This window comes from Schistocerca serialis, chromosome 2 (genome assembly GCF_023864345.2).
Source record: "Schistocerca serialis cubense isolate TAMUIC-IGC-003099 chromosome 2, iqSchSeri2.2, whole genome shotgun sequence".
NCBI lineage: Eukaryota > Metazoa > Arthropoda > Insecta > Orthoptera > Acrididae > Schistocerca > Schistocerca serialis.
The window spans coordinates 917,914,896-917,940,827 of NC_064639.1; the positions used below are offsets into that span (position 1 = coordinate 917,914,896).

At 42.4% G+C, this 25,932-nt stretch overlaps 1 protein-coding gene across 1 annotated transcript in view; it reads right to left on the reverse strand.

Annotated features, from left to right (window-relative positions):
- Positions 1 to 17,329, reverse strand: part of LOC126458283 (juvenile hormone acid O-methyltransferase-like) — a 357,276-nt gene extending 339,947 nt beyond the window's left edge. Inside the window, exon 1 of the mRNA XM_050095215.1 lies at positions 17,197 to 17,329. Coding sequence (XP_049951172.1) covers positions 17,197 to 17,259 — 63 coding nt within the window. The 5' untranslated portion in view covers positions 17,260 to 17,329. The remainder of the gene's footprint in view (positions 1 to 17,196) is intronic.
- Positions 17,330 to 25,932: the final 8,603 nt, after the last annotated feature.

Here is a 25,932-nt window from a genome sequence, read left to right on the forward strand (position 1 = left end):
CGTTTGCACTGACGTAAATTACTGCTCTACGTCAGTATTACCTTTATCTATAGGCCACACGTTGCGGAATAATATACGAGTTGAAAGCTCCCAGTGACAACTGAAGGAGGCTTGGCCTGCAGCCAGTGCTGTCCATCGATCTCACGCAAATATTAACCGATTTTGGAAATTCAAAATGCTAAAATCATCGACATAAGAAGAACTATTCAGAAAAAAATACAATGAATAATCATTTTCTAATTAACATTATTCAGTTTTTATTATCTCTATCGTTCTGAAAATATTTCAAAGTGAAATGAAAACATGATGTAAAGATTTCTTAAAATTTCTCTAATCTTTTATTCATTTATATAGTTGAAAACGTTCAGTAAGTGTATCTGTAGAAATTTTTCACTAAAAGTTCCAAGCAAACTTTCATAGTCGTTTTCTGTGAACTTACAATATTCTTTCTATGAATGACGTTAATCGCATAGATAGGACAGTTTCTTATGAAGTTATATGGAGAAATGTCAGTGTCCGATTTGAGTAGTGTAAGTGGTTTAAAATCGAGAAATGGAACGTATACTTTGAGAAAACTATTTGGTTGATTAGTATTGCACATTCCCTGTGGGAAAATTAGGTTTCTTCATTTTTTCTGTAGGGTAGGTTAACGTGGTCGAATAATGAAGAGTCAAGTAACTGATTATTTTTACGATTTGTCTGCAATGTAACAAATACGAAATAAGTTATATCACATTCTCCAGAGTTCTAGTAACTAGTGATATCTAGTTCGAAATTTTTCTTACATCTCAATCCTGCAACTGCTACAAGTTTTATTTCATGAAAAGATATCCGAACTCATGGATTTTCCAGAATATTTTTTCATTGTTCTAACTTGTGAGTTGGTTCATATTTAACAATTACTACACAAATTTCCATCGATTCTGTTAGAATTTTTCCTTCCTTAGGAAGTGTATCTTTAGTTTCAACTCCAGCATCATTATAATCAGGCCATCTAAGAATTTCATCTTCAGAACTACAAGACCTTGTAAAAATTACAGTTAAATCTCCTTCCCACCTAATTTTTTATAATCTATAAAAAATCCACCAAGAATTAGTAATGGATAAAGTACTTCATTTTTCATACTCTTTATTTTTCCATTATTAATTTATCCTTATAAGCTTATTTTATCATAACACATGAAGTCAAATATAACACTGCTGCTGATGAAATAAAAGGATGTTTGATTGTAGATAAAATATCATTTCCTTTCTTTATGCTCACATAATCAAACAGTTTTGCCACATACTTATCGATTAATTTTTTATTGGATTTTCCATCACATGTTGGATTATCTGATTCTGATCTATCTGGGTTAGCTAAAACAATTCTTAAGTTCATGTATAACTGTGCATAATTTGAATGAAGTCATGAACATATATTTCAATCTCTGTATCCTAGTTGGGTGCATTTAAATTATGTTTACTTTTCTCATTCGCAGTGAATGAGTAGAACTGATAATCGATTTTGTTCATGATTTATTAAGGATAAAATTTATTAAAACATTTTAAGAACAACTGTTGCACAAGCACAATTAACATCAATCAAATTGTCATTTTCATCACTTACAGTAATTTCAAATCTTGAATGGTATCTAGAACAGGAAGATTTACAGGATAATATGGTTCATAAATTATTGGTCTTCCAAAGTAAGCATTTGGTTTAAATGAAGCAATAATATTGGTTTCTCTGCGAAAACGATCAGTATGTTTAACAAACATTCCATCAACCAAATTAAAATTTATATCAATTAATTCGAATGGAATAATTTTAGGAATATCTTTAGCAACAGTCTTTTTATTAGCTTCAATAATTTGATTATTAAATTCTAGCTCTCTTCCAATATTATCTTCTTTTATATCCATTCATAATTTTACATTACTCTCAGTAACAGTTCTATTTAAAATTTCATCTGGCTTAATATGAATATTTGGATATTTCGAATGAAGAAATTTTTCTAACTTTTTTAACTATTCTCATCTATTGGAAGTTGCTTCTGTGTGGCAAAATAATTCATTATTTTTCGATGTAATATTGTAGTTAAAAATGTTGAGTAAAGGCCAATTAGTGAAATATTGTTGTAAGTAATGGTTAATCTTTTTTCAAAAATAGATGACTCACCGCACAATTGAAATAAGTATTTCATTTACATTAATAAAAAATGTATTTAAACAAATGAGATGCAGTCAAGACTGTTTTAGCGGTCGCACAGATTGGGAACCAAAAATAAGAATTCCGGAACAGAAATTAAAAAATAAACATGGTTTAGTTTTACGAAAATTCAATTAGATATATAATCATAGGACCAATAGTCCCACAATTTTTCAATGTGGCTGTTCAACACGTAATCCAACACATTTTTTTCTCAGTCACTTTTGGTGGAAAGAAATGTGGAATTTGTTGTGGGACTTCATGAAATATTCTCGCCCATCGGTGGCGGCGCTATGTACAGTCTTCAAAATGGCGTCTGTAACAGAGGTGTGTTCCCAGCAGAGAGTTTCTTTTGGTGGAAGACCAGAGCATGGCAGACACTCATAGACACTTGTAGAATGTCTACTTAATCCTGCCAGTGAACAAACGCACAGTCAGTCACTGGGCAAGGCATCCATCATTATCGAAATATGGTCACGTATATCTGTCTGATCTAACGCATGCCAGCAGCCTGCACGCAGCTGTTACTTCTGCGGTGTTGAAACATGCGAACACTCACGCTCGAGGTGATCGACGGATCACAAGCAAACACCTCGCTGGACAACTGGGCGTCTCTGTCGGAAGTGCTGACACACTTGTCTACCTGTTGAGGTATTAATCAACCCTACAGCCCGAATCTCGCACTTTCCCTTTGTTTTTTCCAATGAAACATGTACTCTGCAGGAACCAGTACATGGTTGATACGGAGGTTATTGATGCAGCAAGACGTTGGCTCTGAAAACAACGAATATAGACCTCCCAGTAAGGTGACGTAAAGCCACAGTACTGAATGAGATTACGCTGAAAATAGGGTTTTGTTGCCTAAAGAGAGAGGAATAATACGGTATATTGAAATCCTGAATAAAATAACATGTTTTCAGAAAAAAAGTGATGCAATACTTATTGAACGGCTCTTGTATAAGTAACCATTTCAAAATTTCCTGAACAATTTAACTTAGGTCGGCTGTGACTGCTCCACCATCGCCAATATCATGCTGGTAGCGGAAACTGGAGCTATTATTCTGCATTTTCCGTTAGGTAGTTGAATCAGTAGTATGAGTGTGGCATCTGTCATCAGCCAGCCAGTGGGTGGGATTTGGTGCTCATCACTCCAACCCTCTGGCGGTGTCGGTATACCCTGCTACTTCGGCCTTTCCGACATGCAGAGGCCATCCACAGCGTGGTATTTATGTAAATAAAAGCATAAAAACTCCTATCCTATCCCAGAAGTGGCGTCAGTTGATTAATAACATTACACATGGACTTAAACGTAGGGCAACTGAAGTGTAATATCATAGGAGTGGGAGAAACCAAGGATTTTTTTCATTTCCCGCCAATTTCAAGTTAAGAAATGTGACCCAGCAAGTGTGTTCGTATTCCCAGGTCCATCATCTTCGATTGCCATCTTGGATTCTGATGTCATAGACCTGTCAATTGGCATATATGAGGTAAAAGGGATGGTGGTGGAGTAGGTGGAGGTGTAGGGATAGGGGAATACCTGGCAAAAGAGCACAATGTCATAAGGGAGGGAAATCTGGCAACAATGCAGGTTGTGCTCGAACTGGCACAAGTTATACTACTGATGGGTCACACAATAGTTTCGTAAACAGACTTCTCTGTAGACTGGTTGCATTTTCCTATTACCCTATCAATGAACTGAATTCCGCCATCTAGTTTACAAATGACTGACCTATGCAGTCATACCATTTCGTGCTCCTTGAAGTTGTGATACCCACATATTCGTGCAAGAACATTACAGTTGGGACTCATTGATACTGCAATCGTAAGATAATACGTTTTTCAATTCGTGAGGTGCACTGTTTTACATCTCTGAACTTTTGAAACAAGTTCTCAATATTAATTCTTAAAAAGATGTGGCTGATATCTGTAATCCTTTCTGTGATAGTATTTTGTTACGGGGTACTGCAACAGCTGCATAACTTCTGAAGTTACTATTAGATTTTTCTGCCAGGTAGTTACTTTAAAATATGAACAGCTAGGTCTTGTCCCTGGTTCACAGCTCTATTTATTTCTTAATCTGTTGATGATCATCCGTCCCAGGTAGCACGTGCGTCGTCCCTACCTACAAATCTTCATTCCAGTCACAAATATTGCATGATATCCCAAGCGATCGTACTTTCGATAATAAGCGGACTTATGGGACTACATGACACATACATATACGTGGCTGGAACGCCCGTGTGCTAGTCATCTGATTATGTGTGATGCTCGTATTCGAAGCGATTTACTTTTGTGTTTGTGTTCCTGCACCATAAAAGCTCAGAAAACCATAATATATCCTCTTAAAGAACTCCACATGCCGAATATTTCATTATAATTGTATCAGTAGCATATAAAATTAACAGAGATTCATTGAGGCGAAGAAAATGGTAACGGATAAATCTTAGAAAGCTTGTTAACGAAACGTTATAAAATAACAATCAAGGAGTCAGATGCATGAGTTACAAGAAGTCTGTGCTAGCAGAAAGAGGACGTAATTTACCATTGGAATGATACGCCTCTTGGTTTCCTAGCAGTAATTTTAGGCAGTTTTAATAATTTAGTGAGACTGTGCAGTCATTCTAATTATATTTGTTATCGTTTATGGGAGAACTTTCGTGTAAACTGGTGTCTATCTCGGATTCGCCGCCAACCCGCAACGCATCTCTGTTCAGCGTGTTATCGTCAGTCCAACACCTGCGGTCATGCTGGTTCCCGCCTATCTTGCTCAATCCACAGAGGGTCTCCCGGTAAGCAGCTAGAGGGCACAGAACAGGCGTCACTCCAGACACGTATCTGTTGCTGCATTCGCTGCAGCTTCACTAGCCAATAGGGAAATTATAACCTTCCGCCGCGCGAGTATTTTTCCCAGCACGGAGCCGGCTAGAGCCAGTTCTGTCTTCGCCAGCCAGCGACTAAAGTACACCACTATTTGGATACAGCCTCAGATGGGACATCACCCGCGACCTGCGCTCTGAGCCTTTGTGTTCCGCGCCGTTGACAAGTCGTACTGCCCGTGAGATACAACTTCGCATACGCACTTTGTTTTCTAAGACAGACTTTTCATTGCTCACGAGAACGTAATCTAAGCTCTCAAGAATCTATACCGGTTTCGTTTAAGAACAGTTATTTGAGATGAAACTTTCCTTCACAATACTAGGAAGAATCGCTGGAAAACGTTTATTTTCTTCTGTTGCGCTGCTTCAGAAAGAGTGACAGTTTGTGTTCGAAGTTTACTTGTTCAAATAAACAAAGTTAAATTATGTCTACTTGTGATAGTGTGTAAATATCCAGAGCGAGAAACACTTCATTCACATCTTATTGTAACATCTTGAATTGATCAGCGCAAAAGCGTGCATTAGAATTTAGCTGACCTTAGTGATATACAGGGGGGGGGGGGGGGCAATTATTGAACTACATGAAATAAAATCGTCATAGCTTCTCTGAATGGTTTGCGTTAGGAAGTTCAAACTGCACTGTTACTGCACTGTTGGCTGCGTAGCATGATGGGAATTAGCATGCGCATTGTTGTTTGTCTTAGCAACGAAGCCCACCTTCATTTGGATGGGTTCGTCAGTAACCAAAATAAACGCGTTTGGGGGACTGATAATCCGCATTTCGCGATCCAGAAGTCTCTTCGCTCTCAGCACGTGACTCTGTGGTGGGCAATGTCCAGTCACGGATTGTCGGTTCGATATTCGTTGATGGTTGATGCCACGGTGACTACCGAACGGGACGTGACAGTTTTCGAAGATGATTCCATCTCCATTATACAAAGTGACCCTCATTTCGACAAGATATAGTTCGTGAGAGACGGAGCTCGACACCATCGAAACAAGAGAGTGTTTTATGTTCTGGAAGAGCACTTTGGGGACACACATTATGGCTCACAGGTACTCAGAAGCCACTGCATGGGCCTCAACTGGCCGCCATATTCTCTGGATCGGAACACATGCGACACCTTGTTGTGGGGCTATATTAACGACACGTTTACAGCAATAACCCCAAAACCATCTCTGAGCTGCAAACAGCCATTCAGGAGGTCATCGACAGCACCGCTGTTCCGACACTTAAGCGGGTCATGCAGAATTTCGTTATTCGTCTGCGCCACATCATCGCCAATGATGGCTGCAATATCGAACATGTCGAAATCTAAATCCGAATATTTGTAGTGATGATCATATGTTGAGTAAGTTGTGTGCACGCCGTAGTTTGTAACTAATTTACGTTTTATTCAAATAGTTCAATAATTCTCACCCTGCAGAAGTCGTAATGATATACTGGTGCAGATTCGGCTCCTAAGAACTGGTTATTTTGGAAAGTCTCGCCAGATTGTGTCTAAAGCCCCTTTCACGTGAACGATTTTGTTGTCTCCATTGACTACTCGTGACAAGTGAGTCTACTGCAGGAACTCTGGCGTTGCACTAGTGTAACAAGTCTCGTCTGTCACGAGTGGTTGCTCTTGATGACACCTCAGCGCCAAAAGTGCTTGCGTTGTGAGAGCTGTCTGCTCAGCAGTTTGGCTCTCGAAGTGAGGTTATGAAGAGCAATCCGTTTTACTAAAAGAAAATCTACATATTGTAATAGAACTGAGAAAAAGCAATGATGATAAAGTTTATTATTAATGATCAAGGCGAAATTCATAGCAGATGTTCTGGGCAAAGGACGTACGCTGAATTCTCCACTCTCTGGAGAAATGAAAGAATAGGCAAATTGTCACCCAAGCACTTCGAAACATCTGCATTTATTTTCTCGAAAAATACACGCAACAACAAATACTGTGCATCGCCCTTTTATTTGGAAATTCACGGGACAGAAAACAAAAATTGGCTTGAAGAATGCGATTGTTTTCATTTGGGATGTGTTCAGATCACCAAATCAAACACACAGACATTTATGTGAGGACAAAATCCTCTGCTTCCCACTGGAGGTTTTTCACAGCATTCCTGGGCCGACGTTAATATGTTCAGACTTGAAACCTTCGCTTATGCATCTTCGATGAGATTATCAAGCCTGCTCTGGTCCAGTTTGTCCCACTCTCCAGTGACGATTCTGCGTAAGTCGCAGACTATATGGTCGATGTGCGACTGGTTTCACAGTATCGAAGATGAACAGGTGCTCAAAGCTCATAAAGCATGAATTTTACATTCATTGCTTACTGGGCATTGTTGCTTCGAATGATCGCTCCTGTCATATTCCTCAATACTGATCACTGCTCCCGGGATACCCGCTAGGTTTGTGGCTTGAGTTCAGTCGAGAATCGTATTTCCGAGGATGTGCTGAACTTGAATGACTCCGAACTTTTTTAATTCGAAAACTCGCAAAACTTTTTAAATAAAACAAACTTTATTAATATCCACTTCATTATTTTTCATGTCTATAGACTTATTTCTCAACGCAGTCACCTTGGTGACGAAGGCATTCCCCCAACGAGAGGCCAGTTTGTTGATCAGTCATTGTAGACTACTTGACTTTCCCACGGAACGAAAACCTTACCTCTAATTACACTGCTTCATCGCTATCAAAGCGAAGCCTTCTAAGCTGTTCTTTAAGCTTTGGAAAGAGATTGTGCTCTGTCACTCACAATGAGGTTGTTGTTATTGTGGCCCTCTGTCCGAAGACTGGTTTGATGCAGCTCTCCATGCTATTCTATACTGTGCAAGTCTCTTCATACCCAAATAAATACTGCAGGCTGCATGGTTCTGAATCTACTTACTGTATTCACCTCTTGGTCTCCTTCGACGATTTTTACTCGCTTCATTACGAGCACGAACAGCCCCGCGTCGGACATTAGTGATGTCGATACAATCATCACCATACAAAGCTTTCATTCTTCTATGGATTTCAATTGGATGCACGTTGTCTGCGGTTAGACACTCCATTACAACACATTGTTTCTTACGCACCGACATAGTTGCGGTACATACCGCTATTTTACACGCTACAATTCGAAACCGTCTTACGTCAGTCGACTGAGAAATAAGCCAGACCTTTAGTACCTCTACCAGTATAGAGCACAGAATTAAAAATTCGGAGGCATTACTTTTCTAGAAGCCCTCGTATCTGTCGAACAGTGACTTACTTGACGCATCAGCGCTCACAAGTTAGATATTTTACATTGTTACCTACGTTGTATGGAGGTACACGAAACGATCTATGGACTTTCACATTTCCTTTTAAGCACATCTGGTGCACGATTTTGCTTTAAATACCAGTTGAAGCTGACAAAAGGCACCAGGAAAAAGTGTTTATGGGATCTGCCGAAATAAATTTTTAAATTTATTGCAAACTCTTTGCATTGGCCACAAAATTTATTGTAACTTATTTGTTTGTACAGTTTGAGGGAACTGCGTTCATTTGAATTATCAATTGAACAAGAACCGGCTGATGCAATCAGACACCTAGACAACGTAGAGCCATAGACAGTAGTGTGATTGCATTCCAGTTCAGCCATATTCCAAGGGATAGTGCAGTATAATTTATTGTTATCAGCTTGGCCGGTAATACCGCATCTTCCGGTTCTTATCGTACATGAAACTCGGCAAGACTGAGTGCTCGGATGCCTCTCTCTGCGCTATGATTAGCCCTGCTCATTAACCACGGGACACCAGAAGACTCCTGTTGATGATCGCAGCAGGGGGTCGAAACGTCGAGTACTCGAGAACGTTGAACAACTCTGAGAATCTTAAAGTCAATCGCAATGGGTACGACAGTCCTCAGATTTATAAAAGAAAATTCTCCGTGGCTAGTAACTTTAGTTTCGTTTGAGGAAAAGGCAGAATGCAGTGGTGGCCAACATGGTCCCTCCCACCCACAAGTGGGCGTTTCAGCTTTCGAGGTGGGCGGTAGCCGGTAGGGATTTTGAAAATACTTTTATTAGGCTTTAAAGAAAAATTTGGAAAATAAGGGACTGACTATTGTATGTTTTAACTTGATGTACCTCGGCTTTATAAATTTTGTAAAGTAAACTTATCCCTACTTCATAAATCATATTAACTGTGTAATCGGTGGACGGTTAGAAAATTTTACACCTAACACAGAAACAAAAGTGGGTGGCAGGCTAAACAAGTTGACTTCTCCTGAGGTAGGGCATTTTTAGAATTATTAAACATAATTTCCCAAGTATTTCTAAGATTTAGGAGAATATCGGGTAGACCTAAGGGTTACCTGCATGTACCGCGCCCAACGCGAGTCTTTCGCCATTTCTTCAAACGCTGTGTAAAACACCATGTTAGCTATTATGCTGAAGACAGCCTCTCCTCCAGGCACCAACAGCTTGTGAATGTTCTGGACAGCGCGCCTGTGAAAATATTAATGTATTATGTGGCGTTGCCCCAGTGGAGGATACATAAGACTTTCTGAATTTTTGTATGAATCAAATGAACGAGTTACAACAAAACTATTTTGTGGTGAAAATTTACAACAATAATACTAAAAACCCACACAAAATAAGGTGATTTTAATTTCACATTATGCAAACGAAGTTAAATTAACAGGCTTGAACTTGCTGTTCACAACGCCGAACACATTATGAGAACGATAACATTGTAAATGTGAGCACAAAAATGAAATTACATGTAACGGTATATTCAGTGTCGTTATAGGTCTTCAATGTAACCATTCCTTGCTCTTTGTTGATACCTTGTGCTACTTGAAAACCAGCAGAATGGCACTTCATTAATTCCAAAAAAAAAAATTACTGACTACAGCTTTTTTGTTCCTGTGGCTTCAAATGTTGTTAAATTATAGACTAATTGTAAAATTACTAATTTTTAGGGGCAAAGAACAGTTTTTCTAAAAATTTAAGATGTCTATCCTCCAACCGATTAATGAAAGAGTTTTTAAATTTATCATACGAATATACCATTGTTGTACATAGCCCGGTATTAAAGCCACATGTTCTTCTAATGGGCTCTTAGGGACAGGGAAGGACCCTGCTCCGGAATTTTGCAGCTAATGCGCTATCGATAGCATTTTTTTTTTTTTACTGTCACTGCATCCCATTGTGATTTCTTTGACATTCTCATTCTGGCACGATGAAAGGGATACGTTTTCACGTCCAACAACTTTCCTAATATTACTTCATAACGATCATGTTGTCTTCATTTTCTTCTGCTATATCACACAGCTCGAATAGATGCCGATACTGTGGACGGCGGGGGGAGGTGGGGGAGAAGCCACAACGGCATATGCTGTTTTATTTTTAATGAAACCAGCAGCTTCTCCCCTGTACCCATCTATAGTGTCCTTTCCTTCTTTTTCCGTTGAGTTGAAAGCGTGAATGAGATTTTTTTCATGTCTCGTAGAGACCAAAGGACTTTATTTCCTCCAAAGTAGTTTTGCAGCTTCTAGATCTACACTACTCTCCCCGTAGTCTCTCGTTCAAAGATACCTTACAGAACAACCTGTAGCGAATGATGAACTTTTGTGGCTCTTTCTACATATCCAGAAGGAACATATTCAGTAAATAGCACGCCTTTGCAGCTTTTATTTTTCTACCAGTTGGCTAGTCGAACATGTGCCATCCCCTCTTCTCGAAAAAGGAAGTCGTTTCTAACGGGAGAGCAGAGGCGTGCTCCATCCTTTAAAATCTGTCTCCATCTAAAAATAAAAAAATAAAATATTTTATAGTGAGCGGACGCTAAAAGTTTTCAAGAAGGGGTTGGATTGGCGATAGAAATTGTCACTGCTAACACGATTAGTCGCGGCAGTATGCAAATTACTATGTGGAAAGTATAAGGTGGCAGTGTCCATCCGGTGTGAGTCAGGGCAGCTCGGTGAAGGACAAAGCAAAACACCAGCTGAGGAGACAAAGGAACGCTCTATTTTTCTTTTTTTAGAATACCATATCTGGGTGCAGTACGCTAAAAAATTTGCAGACGTATGAGATGTAAAAACATTACTTCTACGTATTCTACATTTTCGGATACAAGCAAAAAACTCAGGCACAAGGAAAAAGCCGTGGGAAATAAACATAAAATGGCGGGCGTATACTGCATTACATGCAATAACTGCCGTAAGAAATATATAGGACAAACCGGTAGGCCATTACAGATTTCAGGAACACCTTATCTAAAATAATAACGCACTTATCGAAGAGGGACACAGCATCACAAGCCGTTCAGAAATTTAAAAATATTCCAAAAGAAAGAAAAAAAGCCTCATTTTGAATATGTTAGAAAGAGTAGACATTTTTAGATATAAAAACGAAAACGCACAATTCACGTTGAATAACCAATTGGAATTAAAGCACCATATCATTCATGCTAATTTTGACTGTTTGTACAACTAGGTGTTAGTACCTAATAAAATTGTCTATTATTCTCGTGTGTAAAGGTATCGACCTACCGCTCCTAGTCATCAGTACATGACGTCACACTATCCATATGGGTAACTTCCGTTCCGCCAGCCAGCTAGTCTCTCTTCGTCGGTCGTGCTTTTGCTTTGTCCTGCTCTGCTGTCACACTGGTAAGACACTGCCACCTGACACTTTCCACACAGTAATCTGCGTAGTGTCGCGGCTAATCATGTGAGCAGTGACAATTTTTCAACACCAATCCTGACTTATTTAAAAACTTTTAGCGTCCACTCACTATAAAATATTTTCTTCCGTCTTTTTTTATGCAGGCAAATTTTAAGGAACACAGCACGCAGTAGTATTGACGATATTCACAGAACAATTAATTTTAACTAGGAGCGACGGATATTCCTGCAATCTTTTTAAGTTGTGGCTATATTTTAGACATTCCTTTATTAATTTTAATATTCACAAAATTTGCTGATACTGTACTTTGCTTCTTACAACGTATGTTGCACTTGACGATGCGGCTTTAGGCAGCGAAACCCACTGAGTTTTAATGAACAAGAATTTCACCTACTGTTAGCGGACATCTTCCTAACGTCATACATTTCAACAGCTGCAGCTGCCCTGAACATAAAATAGTTTATTTCTATTTTGAACAGTGATCTTTACCTTTTGACTTGCACTCGTAGTTACATGCTGATCTGTGACTCCGTTTTAATACATAAGACATTCTTCTTGCAGTCTGACAACAAGCCTTGCATAACCTAGTTTTATCAATAGCAAAAGAGATAAATATGGATAAACTTAAAATATTGTTGGAGAAAATGTATGATTGATTGTTATGGTATTTCTTACTGGTGGAAGTACCACAACAGCAATCCATAGCTGGAGTGATTGAGTGTAACCCCTCTTGTATTACAGTCGGAGAAGTAAGACAGGCGAGCTGCTGCACAGTGGTTGATAAGGCGAAAAACTAAGTACACACCTGTTGTCGGGCACCCAATGCAGCAGCAGCAAACAGAACACCTTGCCGAAGGGCGCGTACTGCCACACGGCGGAGTTCTCCAGGTCGGGCTGAACCACGTCCAGCTGCTCGTACGTGATGGTGCCCGGCATCGCGTTGTGCTGCCTGCAGAACTCCAGCATCTTTGTGCTGATGTCGCAGGCCACCAGCTTCGTACCCGGTGGCAGCCGCGGAGCTAAAATCTGCCAGTGCAGAAATATGTTATCTGATTTGCTCTTCTAAGCTACACAGCTGGTAAAGATAATCGGCGCTTCCGTTTCTTCGAGGACACAAAGCGATAAACAGCGTGCTGAGTGCGACTTCCAGACTTGTCGAGGATTGAGAAAAGAGGGAATTGATAGAAGAGGCCACAGTTGTCGAATGGAGAGTACAGTTCAGATTCCAGATCGTCCAGTTCGTGTGTCGTGACCTGGTACATTAGGGTGGCTCGCCGCGATGTGCCATGGAACATAGCTCACCGGGCCAGCTAAAGCCTGAAAGATGTACAAAGCTGTCGGGAACAGTCTTAAAAGCTTGTAAGGGTGTTGCAGGGTAGGTTGCTCTGAGAAATAATTATTAATTGTTTCCAATTTTGTTATTATTGAAGTTAGCTAAACAAGCCGTTGAAAGACAGCACAGGCGTAGCTTCTGCTCACCTTGCTTAAATTTATAACTTCCGGAAAAAGCACAGTTTAACAGGTGATGAGCATTTGAAGAAGTGCTAACTCACAGATGTCTGTGCATTACCGCACTTTTCCTCGTGGAAGTGCTTGAATTGCTAATTAAATCGGACTTGCCGCAATGTATGAATTTTGTTCTCAGCAATTATTTCTCAGTACAGCCTACCTTGCAACACCCCTACAAGCTTTTCAGACTGTTTCTGACAACCCTGCGACAACTAACAGGTAGTTCAAGCGGCGTATCATCAAACGGTGTCTATTTGAAAACCCGCCCATATTTTGCGAACTACATCGGTTGTGTCCGGCTCCTGAGTACACGGGATGTGCTTGTGGGGCCTATGCCCTCAGCAAGGGTTTAACGCGTGTGTGCGGAACATCGAATGTGTTTGAGCTTTGTTGGAGCTGTATTCGTTTTCAGATTCGTGTGTCTTTGTGTCAGAACACTGCCCATAAACTGTCGAAAACACAATGTACGTACAATTCGTTTCTTTTTAGGGTTCCCTTCCTCAGTCGATAAAATGGAACCCCTGTTGGATTACTTTTCTGTCTGTCTGTCTACCCTACTGTGAAAAACCATTTTTCTCAACAACGGGTAAACATATCAAGTTCCAGTTTATGTCACATACTAAGGTCTACCAAGCGCACATTATGGCACATACTGAGGCCTACTGTCCCTTGACGGTGTAAAAAAGTGAAGCATCTAATGACAGAAAGGAGGCTTTCAGGACCGGATGACACACTCCTGTTAAATCCTTCGAGGTATAATGTTGTCGTCTTCTGTTCCTGACGTTCTACCCTGAGCTGGACGTCTTTAGAGGCGTTGCTCTTTCACGACTCAAGTCTCAACGGAGGAGCAACACCTCTGGAGATGTCCAGCGCAATTCTGGAGGGAACGCCAGGAGCAGAACAGTTTCGTGGATCACGACATTATACCCCGAAAGGTTTACCAGCAGCAATGAAGCTTCTAAGTCAGTGAAATCCAAAGTAGGACCATTTGTGTCAAATTTTTTGGCATTCGCACACTCATCCATCAAAACCTATACTTCTTTCCCGTTGACGTAGAATCATGAAATTTGGCAAGAAGCAAGATTTCACAGTACAAGAAAAGGAAACAATCAGTAAAATGTTAATTTGTTATTATATCACACGAAAAAAATGTCTTTTTCTCGCTTGCTATCTGACTCCAGACTTGAAATTAAAACATTCTCGAAGGTACTGGAATCCCTGGGACCAATATTTTGCCAGTATCAATGTTGATAACAGGCAAAAATCGCCGAGATTCTCGATTTCCAAGATGGATGAACTATCTGTATACAATATGACTACGAAGTCTTTCACGACGTATTTATTGAATAAAAATCTCTCGGTGTACATGCCGCGTCAGTTCAGGATAAAAATTAAGTTTGTATGGAACCCTCACAGCTTGAGTCCCGAACGCACAGGCCAATGTTTCACTATACAGGATGTTAAAAAAATCGTACTATGCATTGCGAGGTTGCAGTATGGACTAAAACAAGAAAACAGTCCAATATACATGGGCTCCAAAAGGAATGCCTTAAGTTCTATGAGCATTTGTTCATATAGGCTCGTGTGAAAAAAATCTCTAATACTGAACAAGTGGTCACAGCTCTTAATGGATGCATTTTGGATCCCATGTTTACTGGATATTATTGTCTTGGTTTGGACCACACTATTACCACTCAAACTATGGGATAATTTTTTAACAGCTTGCATGAAGAATCCCTGCTTAATCGGGAGCACCATGTTTTTTCTTGCATTGGAAAAGGATACATTGATCTGTTAATACACAATGGAAAATTCAAGATAGAACGTAACATTATTATGAAAAGGACAGTTGTTACTCACTATATAGCGGAGATAGGCACAACAAAAAGACTGTCAGAAAATGTGCTTTCGACAAATAAGGCCATCATCGAAAATAGTCGGAAACTGTGATCATGTGTGCGTGAGTTGCGTTTGCGGGAGTGTGTGTGTGTGTATTTATTTTCGACGAATGCCTTGTTAGCCGAAAGCTCACTTTCTGACAGCCTTTGTTGTGGCTGTCTGCGACTTAGCTCCGGTATACGGTGAGTAACAACTATCCTTTTCATAACATTGTTAATTATTATACGTATCTGAAGTTTGGTGCACCTGTTGCGTACGAGGAGGTACTGTAAATCGGCATATGAACAAGGAATATGCAAGTAAAATAGAAACCCCACAGAATGTCTTAAATCTATTGTTGTACATAGGATGTTACTTATCGCTTTCTTTATTAAAATTCATAAATGGGTGTGATAAATGAAAGCCCTTGTTGCTGGTGGTGATGAGTTCTTTGTGAGCGGAATGAACATTGACATGATCTGATTTACTCAATCTGTGCAGCGACGCGTTAAAGCTACCATTTACTCGTAATCTGGCATATAAAATTGTTTTTGAAAGAGAAGCTAATCAAATAGCTGTAATAGCGCCAGTGCACCATAGTCCACGGACAAGCAATTATACCGCGATTCCGATATGTCCTTAGGTAGTATTGTCACCATATTGCGTTGTCATAAGGATTATCCACACCACATGTCGCTGCATCAAGAACTTCATGGCACCGTTTTCCATAACGGAGTAGTGTTTTGTAAGTGGCCACGTCAACAAATGCAACCGACCCCCAAGTTCTTTACCCATATACTATTTTCCAGTGAGTCTACATTCACAAACAATGGTTACGTTACCGGGATAATATGCATTAGTGGAGTGAAGACAATCCCCACTGGTTGCAGCAAGTTGACCATCAGCGTCCTTTGTCAGTTAACGTATGGTGTGGAGTCATAGGGAACAATCTCATTAGTCCGTATCTTATCAACGGCATGTTGAAGGGGCGCAAACAGGAACTATCGGAAAAACTGTAAGACGTTGCCCCGGACGTCCAACAACGTATGTGGTTTCAGTATGACGGATTCCCGGCACATTACGCAACTGAAACACCGGAGGTATTAACGTTGTTTACACTGTTCTGTGGATCAGGGGAAGTGGCCCTGTTAATTGGTATGCTAGGTCGCCGGATTTGATGTCGCCGAATTTCTTCCTGTGGGGATATTTAAAAGATAAATTGCATCAGCAAGTGCCAACAGGCCGTGAAGACATGGTCGACAGCATCGGAAACACCTATGCTGATAATCCTGCATCTATGCTTCTGTCCTATTTACGGTCAGCTGAAAAGTGGATCACTAAGTGTGCTGAAGTTGACGATACTACGTTTGGACACCTACTCGGATTGGAAAAGTACAGTAGTGTACACCACGAACCATGGCCACAGTATCACGTCAAGTAGTCCCCTGTTCGATGGGTTGGAGGACTACAGCGTTGCGAATGGGGTTTCCAATTAGAAGTTAGGAGATACTGGCCTGTCCTAACGTCGCAGCATGGAGGTGGGGTCCCAAATGCCACTGGATATTCAACGACTTTTGAGTACCATGTCACAAATTGCGATAGTGCACCCATTTCTATTCCTCCGATTACAGCGCCACCTGTGGCGAAAGGAAGGAAATGCTTCAGACAAAAGTATATAGATTTTGCCATAAAATCGTAAACTGCAACAAAAACCGGGGGTTCCCACTGAAGATTTCAAAGTTGCCCTTACCAGCCATGGACAGGGTTGGGTGGCTGGTTGAGTGTGGCATCATTGGATGTGTCACTCCGAGACAAACAAATTGGAATTTGAACATTTTTTGGTCCGATGTGTAGTTTCGAGACACTTCAGTGTCTTCTGTTAAAATGAACACTCTGTATACCTCCTTATCTCGGTGGTCCTAGGTATCCAGGAGCGACGATACTTTACAGCACACAAGAAAGTTGCTTAATCATCGACTAACGTGACTGAAAGTGAAGAACCCACCTTCCTGGCGATGTCACCGGGCCCGCAGCCAATGTCGAGCACCGGCAGCGGCTGCATCGGCCACGTGAGGACCGGCCACAGCTCGTCAACCTGTTTGGCGGCCAGCAGCGTGAGGGGAGCACACCCGAGGTTGTACAAGTCCGGCTTATCCATGCTGGTGTACACTTCTTGCTCTGCCAAGTTGGTTAGAAGTCTGTCCCCCTCACAGCCAGGTACAAGATGCTGATGCCTGGAAGAAAGATGATTTTAGGGAAATCTCCCTCCACGTCAGATACAGTTTAATGGGAAGGTGGACGTTAACCGTTTGCCGTTAGAGACGGAATACTAGTCAGTTTCCTGGAAGACGAAGGAAACTGACCACTGCTTCCCACTTACTTATGCGTTAATGAAATTTGTGGTAAATAATATATCTCATTTTCAAGTCAACAGTTCAGTCCATGGAAACAGTTTTTAAGTATCTTCAAAAAAAGTCACCTACTTCGGTCCAGAAACACACATTAACAACAAATTTCCAGCAGCCATAACGACTTCAGCTAGTAATAAAGCTCAGTTTAAGAGGATCCTAAGGGATTTATCGGTGGCCCACACCTACTTCATTCCTGAATTTCTTACTACGAGGGTTGAACGAAAAGAATGCCTTCACCTTCGTTAATTGGGTTTGGATGGGAATATTTTAGTGAATCAAACGCAGAAATAATCCTTAGAATATGATCTTTTATTACCAATATTCACTTTTCCACATAATCACAAGCCAATTGGATACATTTCTACCAACGATTAACAAGTTTTCTGAAGCCGTCACGGAAGAAGTCGACACTCATTTTCTGCAACAACAGTCTCACAGTTCTCTACGTCTTCATCAGAAGCATAATGATGTCTCCGCAGATCGTCTGTCATTATCGGGAACGGATGGAAGTCAGACGGTGCTCAATCTGGACTGTATGGAGGATGCCGTACGGTGCTGAGATTCAGTCTCTGAAGTTCTGCTGTGATGGCACTTAAGTGTGCGGTTTGGCATTGTCATGCTGCAGGAAAACATTACCCTTTCCCTTTAGAGCCCTTGTTAGCCGTCATTTCAGAGTTCGCAGCGTTGTGATGTAACGCTCTGAATTTATTGTTGTTCCACGATCAAGGAAATCAACATTGATAACACCGTCTGCGTCCCAGAACACTTTGGCCGTGATTTTTCAAGCTGAGGGCTGCGTCTTGAATTTCTTTTCCTGGGGCGACTCTTTGCGTTTCGTTTCCGGGTCGTAATGGTGTACCCACGTTTCGTCAACTGTCACAATTGAATGGAGAAAGTCGTCACCTTCATTCTTGTAACGCGAGAGGAGTTCCTGGGAAATTTCAAGTATGTGCGCTTTTATTGCAGGTGTCAGCATCAATGTGACCCACATGTTCTTGTGAAATGCCGATTGTGCTTGTAATTTCTCTCTGAGTGATACGATGATCGTCCTGAATCAGTCTGTCAACAGTTTGCTTGTGAAACTCGGTGGTTGCTGTCACAGGAAGTCCAACACTTTGTTTGTCACACAGGTCAGATGTTCCCACCTCACATCAACACAATCACCATAAACTGCTTTCATTCTCTGATGAATCTCCTTTGGGGTGACATCTTCTGCTGTCAAGAATTCAGTGACTGCACTTTACTTAAATTGCATTGACTGACCGTCTCCGCAAGGTTCCATACTTTACGCTGTAACAACACAACCGTTCAATGCCAAGGCTTCCCGCCAACTGGAGCTGTAGAGAAGAGGTTACGGAACAAGCCAGTACCTGCCGCATACCAATGTTGCCAACTGTTGAAGAGTTATGAAGGTGGAGGCATTACTTTTCAGTCAACCCTCCTAGAACCGTTTGATGTCCACTTTTCATACATTAGTAATAGCAAATAACTCGAGTGTTTCGTAAAATAAGACTTCTGCACGTCTTCAGGCCAGTAATGTGATTAGCGTAAGTGTTGTAAACTGATTTTGTCTTTGGTGATGCACGGTTAGAACAGCCTGAAAATTATAATATACACCTCAGTGTACTGAACGAGTACGTTTACATGTTTCTTGGCAAGTTGATTAGTAATTGCAAACAGGTTACAGTACCAGTTGCTGTTTTCCTTTTTCAACACCACGACTGGTCAGCGTCTGCGAATCTCCACGGCGCAGCATTCATAATCACATGGAAAACGTCCCTGCTGGATGAAACCGGTTCTAGCATTAGAAAACAAAGCCGCAACTGATGCCGTGGTTTGTTTGCCGTTCATATTCACTGGGAAAACGTCCCTACTGGATGAAACCGGTTCTAGCATTAGAAAACAAAGTAGCAACTGATGCCGTGGTTTGTTTGCAATTGACTACAACACTTGCGGGTAACGTAAAGAATCATGTTAACATGTAATCCTTAACTGCACACAATTTAACTTCCAACGTTCTTTTCCCGTGTTCTTGTATGATTGTCTATACGATAACTGTAATCATGCGACCGTGCACACCGTTGTGCCTTCTAGCAGATGCGAGTTTGTCTCTTTGTTAAATAGTAGCATCATACAAGCATAATGATTTTTATGATATGGTACATGTTTGTACTACATTTGACGAGTTATTCACTGTAACGAAATTTTGATGCTATGCTCCCTGTCATTTTCTTTTCTTTTTATATGGTAAATATTGTAAGTAGGTAGAAATTTTAGAGTACAATATTTTTTCTGTTTATTTTAAATATGAAAATCATGAGTTAGCAATCGAAACAGAGCACCTTTTTTATAAACGTGAAAATTTAGACAAATTTTATATTGAAAATTAAGATAGAGTACTCCACAAACTTGATCATGTCATGTCTCATAAAAATGTGGTTAATGCTCCATTGAGGGTTCCACTCTAAACGGCACCAAGCGTCTGGCCATTCGTTATCTGGTGGTGGGGAGAGCCTGCATCTGTTAGTGTCAGTTCTAAGTGGGATGTAAGTTGCTCCTGCATAGACTCATACGAGGGTTAGAACTTAAACGGTGGCAACTATTTATTCACAACCGATACAAAAGAGTTACATGATTGCACCTGTTACTGTCGTTCAAAGTAGTCACCAGCGTTGTGTAGAACCGGTTGCCAGCGATGTGGAAGACGTAGTATACCGTTAGCAGAACCTTTTCTGTTGAGGGTGCGAATGGAGCGGTCTAAAGTTACGGTGACTCTCATGTAGGAGTGTGATGGTGTTATCCTGACGCATTACGTTCCTCCACGGTAGACCGTCAGTGGACAGTATTACTTTTAGTTTCGGAGCATCAGCTGCGACCAGCTTTGTGAAAGAAGCGGCGACATTTTCTGCGCAACCCAACCTTCATTTCGCACGACAATGCACGTGCGCATACAGCGCAATCTGTGGCTGCTCTGTTTGGTCGATGGGATTGGGAAGTACTGTACCATCCACCATACTCCCCGGACTTAAGTTCTTGTGACTTTGATTTGATTCCGAAGATGAAAGAACCACTTCGTGGCATTCGGTTCAGAACTGTTTCAGAGATTCGACAGACAGTAGACCGCTCCATTCGCACCCTCAACAGAACAGGCTCTGCTAACGGTATACTACGTCTTCCTCATCGCTGGCAACGGGTTCTACACACCACTGGTGACTACTTTGAACGACAGTAGCAGGTGCAAACATGTAAGTATTTTGTATCGGTTGTGAATAAATAGTTGCACTATTTAAGTTCCAACCTTTGCATAATCTGTGGTCGTTCTTTGTGACTGCCGGAAGAGAAAACTTTTGATTGTTTCTTAAATAAAAATTTAAAATAAACCGACGGGTTAAATGAATAACGCAGTTCACGCCAATGTGTATTGTGACCCACCGTTTACTTTGGCAAATCTGTTATAAAAACATGATGGCGCGTTATCTTTGCGTCCACTATGCTCCACGTTTACCACAAGAAAAATGACATCTGTCCCCCACTTTTTTTCATGTGGCTGGAGAAGATGAGTCAACGTCAGAAATTAAATCGGCGACTTAAGTGTCTAAGTGAAGGATACTTGACGGGAAAATCTACATAAAAGCACGAACCTTAACGGAAAGTGTTTTATCGCATCCGGGGGAGTTTTATAGTACAATAGCTGTAAGAGAACAATGCATCATTAGGCTGGTGATAGAAATGCAGGCGACTACAAATCTATTTAAAAATATAACTAAACTCCTCCCGAACAGGCCATGAAGGCCCAACGGTACCGACAGGCCGCCGTGTCATCCTTAGCCCACAGGCGTCACTGGATGCGGATATGGAGGGGCATGTGGTCAGCACACAGTTCTCGCGGCCGTATGTCAATTTCCGAGACCGAAGCCACTACTTCTCAATCAAGTAGCTCCTCAGTTTGCCTCACAAGGGCTGAGTGCACCCTGCTTGCCAACAGCGCTCAGCAGAACGGATGGTCACCCATCCAAGTGCTAGCCCAGCCCGACAGCGCTTAACTTCGGTGATCTGACAGGAACCGGTGTTACCACTGCGGCAAGGCCGTCGGTACAAATCTATGTAGCCAACACAAATTCCTTTCTGTTAATACTGTTGAAGTTTGTCAATGAAACTGTGCTGAGTTGTTGATCGCATTGTCCGACGTTTCGGCCGCTATTGCAAACGGCCTTCCTCAGGGCTTTGTGCTGAGCTACACTGCTACGTCACAGCTAGCGTCCGTTTCTGATTCGCATGTTTCCACCAGTGGCAAGAAGTAATCTCAACACCAATGAGATACGTCTTTACCCACCAATTACGAGGAATAATATAAAGACCAATAACGAACGCCTAACGCTTCTGCTATCCTCAAGCGCCCCATCAAATTATGTGTAGCAGCTTCCTCTGCTGCTATATAAGGTCTAAAGTCTCTCTCATTCAACAATCTAGCTCAGTACAAAGCCCTGAGGAAGATCGTTTGCAGTAGTGGCCGAAACGTCGGACAGTTTTACGTATTGACAATGCTGTCGACAGCGCAAGAGAATTTTATTGAGTGCGACAACGGGCGGAGAAGCCTACGCTTACACTATCGAATATTTTTTAAATTTTTATTGAAGTTTTCACACGCTACTGGGTGCTCCTGGCACATATAGTGAGTCTAGGCTGTCAACTCAGCGCCCAGTGTATCTTTTGTAGCAGCTAAAGTCTGTAGACGGACTCGAGAGTCCCTACACAGTGTACTCACCACTGTCACATTATGCATCCTGGGGTGATAAAGATTATAACAAATCAAAGGTAAATTACAAACTGAGTGCAACTTTTGAGTGTCGTTAACTCGCGACAGTAAATAGCGCTGCCTGTTCGTTAAACCACTAATAAATTCATTTCCCGAGGGTTGCCACTCATGAAAAGTTACGAAGTTCTAACCAGCAATTACTATTTAATAATAGCGCAAACTCTCATAACAGGAGGGAGGAAAGTAAAACTCATTAAATATTTTCGGTGACTGAACTAGGACACTGAAAAATTTACAAGCGTTGAGAGCACACAAATACACTCCTGGAAATGGAAAAAAGAACACATTGACACCGGTGTGTCAGACCCACCATCTTGCTCCGGACACTGCGAGAGGGCTGTACAAGCAATGATCACACGCACGGCACAGCGGACACACCAGGAACCGCGGTGTTGGCCGTCGAATGGCGCTAGCTGCGCAGCATTTGTGCACCGCCGCCGTCAGTGTCAGCCAGTTTGCCGTGGCATACGGAGCTCCATCGCAGTCTTTAACACTGGTAGCATGCCGCGACAGCGTGGACGTGAACCGTATGTGCAGTTGACGGACTTTGAGCGAGGGCGTATAGTGGGCATGCGGGAGGCCGGGTGGACGTACCGCCGAATTGCTCAACATGTGGGGCGTGAGGTCTCCACAGTACATCGATGTTGTCGCCAGTGGTCGGCGGAAGGTGCACGTGCCCGTCGACCTGGGACCGGACCGCAGCGACGCACGGATGCACGCCAAGACCGTAGGATCGTACGCAGTGCCGTACGGGACCGCACCGCCACTTCCCAGCAAATTAGGGACACTGTTGCTCCTGGGGTATCGGCGAGGACCATTCGCAACCGTCTCCATGAAGCTGGGCTACGGTCCCGCACACCGTTAGGCCGTCTTCCGCTCACGCCCCAACATCGTGCAGCCCGCCTCCAATGGTGTCGCGACAGGCGTGAATGGAGGGACGAATGGAGACGTGTCGTCTTCAGCGATGAGAGTCGCTTCTGCCTTGGTGCCAATGATGGTCGTATGCGTGCTTGGCGCCGTGCAGGTGAGCGCCACAATCAGGACTGCATACGACCGAGGCACACAGGGCCAACACCCGGCATCATGGTGTTGGGAGCGATCTCCTACACTGGCCGTACACCACTGGTGATCGTCGAGGGGACACTGAATAGTGCACGGTACATCCAAACCGTCATCAAACCCATCGTTCTACCATTCCTAGACCGGCAAGGGAACTTGCTGTTCCAACAGGACAATGCACGTCCGCATGTATCCCGTGCCACCCAACGTGCTCTAGAAGGTGTAAGTCAACTACCCTGGCCAGCAAGATCTCCGGATCTGTCCCCCATTGAGCATGTTTGGGACTGGATGAAGCGTCGTCTCACGCGGTCTGCACGTCCAGCACGAACGCTGGTCCAACTGAGGTGCCAGGTGGAAATGGCATGGCAAGCCGTTCCACAGGACTACATCCAGCATCTCTACGATCGTCTCCATGGGAGAATAGCAGCCTGCATTGCTGCGAAAGGTGGATATACACTGTACTAGTGCCGACATTGTGCATGCTCTGTTGCCTGTGTCTATGTGCCTGTGGTTCTGTCAGTGTGATCATGTGATGTATCTGACCCCAGGAATGTGTCAATAAAGTTTCCCCTTCCTGGGACAATGAATTCACGGTGTTCTTATTTCAATTTCCAGGAGTGTATAAGACGGTGTGTCAGCCTGGAATATGGTGTGAACCGACATGGATCCTACACAGTTCGTGATCCCAAACCGCAAGATCCTCTGCATTTTCTTTTTAACATCGCAAAGGGTGGAGCCCGTCCTCGCTCACAAAGACGTGGTGACCATCTCAGAAAATCTACTGTCTCCTCCATATTTGTTAATTACTGACAGAGGACTGCACGGAATGTGGGCCTGTGACGTTACCCGTACATCTACTGTTGGTAAGTCCGCCACTCGTTCCTGAGTCGTCAGCCCGACAGAATGTCAATCCTAATGGCGCGGGTTCGATTCCCGGCTTGGTCGGAGATTTTCTCCGTTCAGGGACTAGGTGTTGTGTTGTCCTAATCATCATCATTTCATCCCCATCGACGCTCAAGTCTCCGAAGTGGCGTCAAATCGAAAGACTTGCACCCGGCGAACAGTCTACCCGACGGGAGGCCCTAATCATACGAGATTTATTTATTTTACTGTAGGTAGGATTACCCACCAACACGGTCGCATCGAGGAGATAGATGGTGGACGTAAAACGAGCCTACGGCAGTAGTTTCAAGGGCAGAGGGGAAAATGTGCCAACGCAAGCGCCAAGGGCAGAAAACTTCTGCGATTGTTTGGTCGGGTAGTAAGATCAGTAGCGAATTGCTTGCTATCAGTGACAGAGCATGTGAAGATAGGGTGGCTGTTAGTTTTGGGTCTCGTGCAATGCCCGGTACTGTTGTCATAGCTTTGGTCGACATAAGAAATGTTCGAGAAGGGGTACCGCTGGGCTGGGCACCTGCGAGGTATCCTGGGCCAACTGCAGTGTCTGGCCCTTTGACAGGCCAAGACTGTCATATAAGTGGTCGATTGGTCGTAAATCGATTACGGTATAAGGGCTTTAGCTAGGTTTGTTTGCTTTTAGTGTGCAGTTCCGCTTCCCTGCGTTGCCGATTGGTCGACTATTTTACACCTCGTGGTGCCCGTTAATTTTGTTGTGCCACAGGGGTTCGCCAGTATTTGTCATGTTTGTGTGTTCGTGTTATACATAGGCGGTTAATTGTGCCCATATAGTAGTGTTCCACTGCAGCCACTGGTAGCCGCGAGCTGTACTTACTGTAATGACTAGTTGTTGCACTCCAAATTATATACCTTTACACGGACTGATCAAACATATCCAGACAGCTATTATTGGACACTAACATGGGCTGTGTCCACTATTCGCCCTCATGACGGCTTGTAATCCACTGGTGATATTTTCACTGAGGTGTCTGAATGTCTGGGGAGAAATGGCAGTCCGTTATTCCTCAATATCGGGAAACCGGAGAAGGAAGTTAGAAGTTGCCGTGTGGGGCGAAGCCGATGAACAAACTCACCCCAAAGATGTTCCACTGTGCTCAGGTCAGGACCCAGGGGAGAACAGCCAGTTGTCAGGAATGTTATTGCCCACAAACCACTGCCTAATAGATCCTGCTTTATTTTTGGTTGGATTGTCTTGCTGATCGAACACACACTGCTGTCAAATGTACTGTAAAACTTGTTCATATTATTCCTCATTGAGACTATGGTCTCAAGCGCAACCATGAAAAACATCCTCATGCCATTATACCACTTCCTCCTAACTTAAAAGCTCTTCAACAAATTTCTACGCCAAGTCAGGTGTTTCCTTCGCAGCTCTTCAACAATAAATAAATAAATAAATAAATCTTCACATTACATACTATGGCAGGCAATTTTCTATGGGCGTTTGCCAAACCCAAACCTTTCCATCGGACTACCATAGGGTATAGCGTGATTCATTGCTCCAAGTCACTCACTTAGCGTAAACCACTGTCCATCCCTCTCAAGAGGTACTCAACATTGATTACATGAATTTGTGGTTCATGAGGATCTGCGAGACCATTTTCCCCCAATCCTTTTTAACTAATTG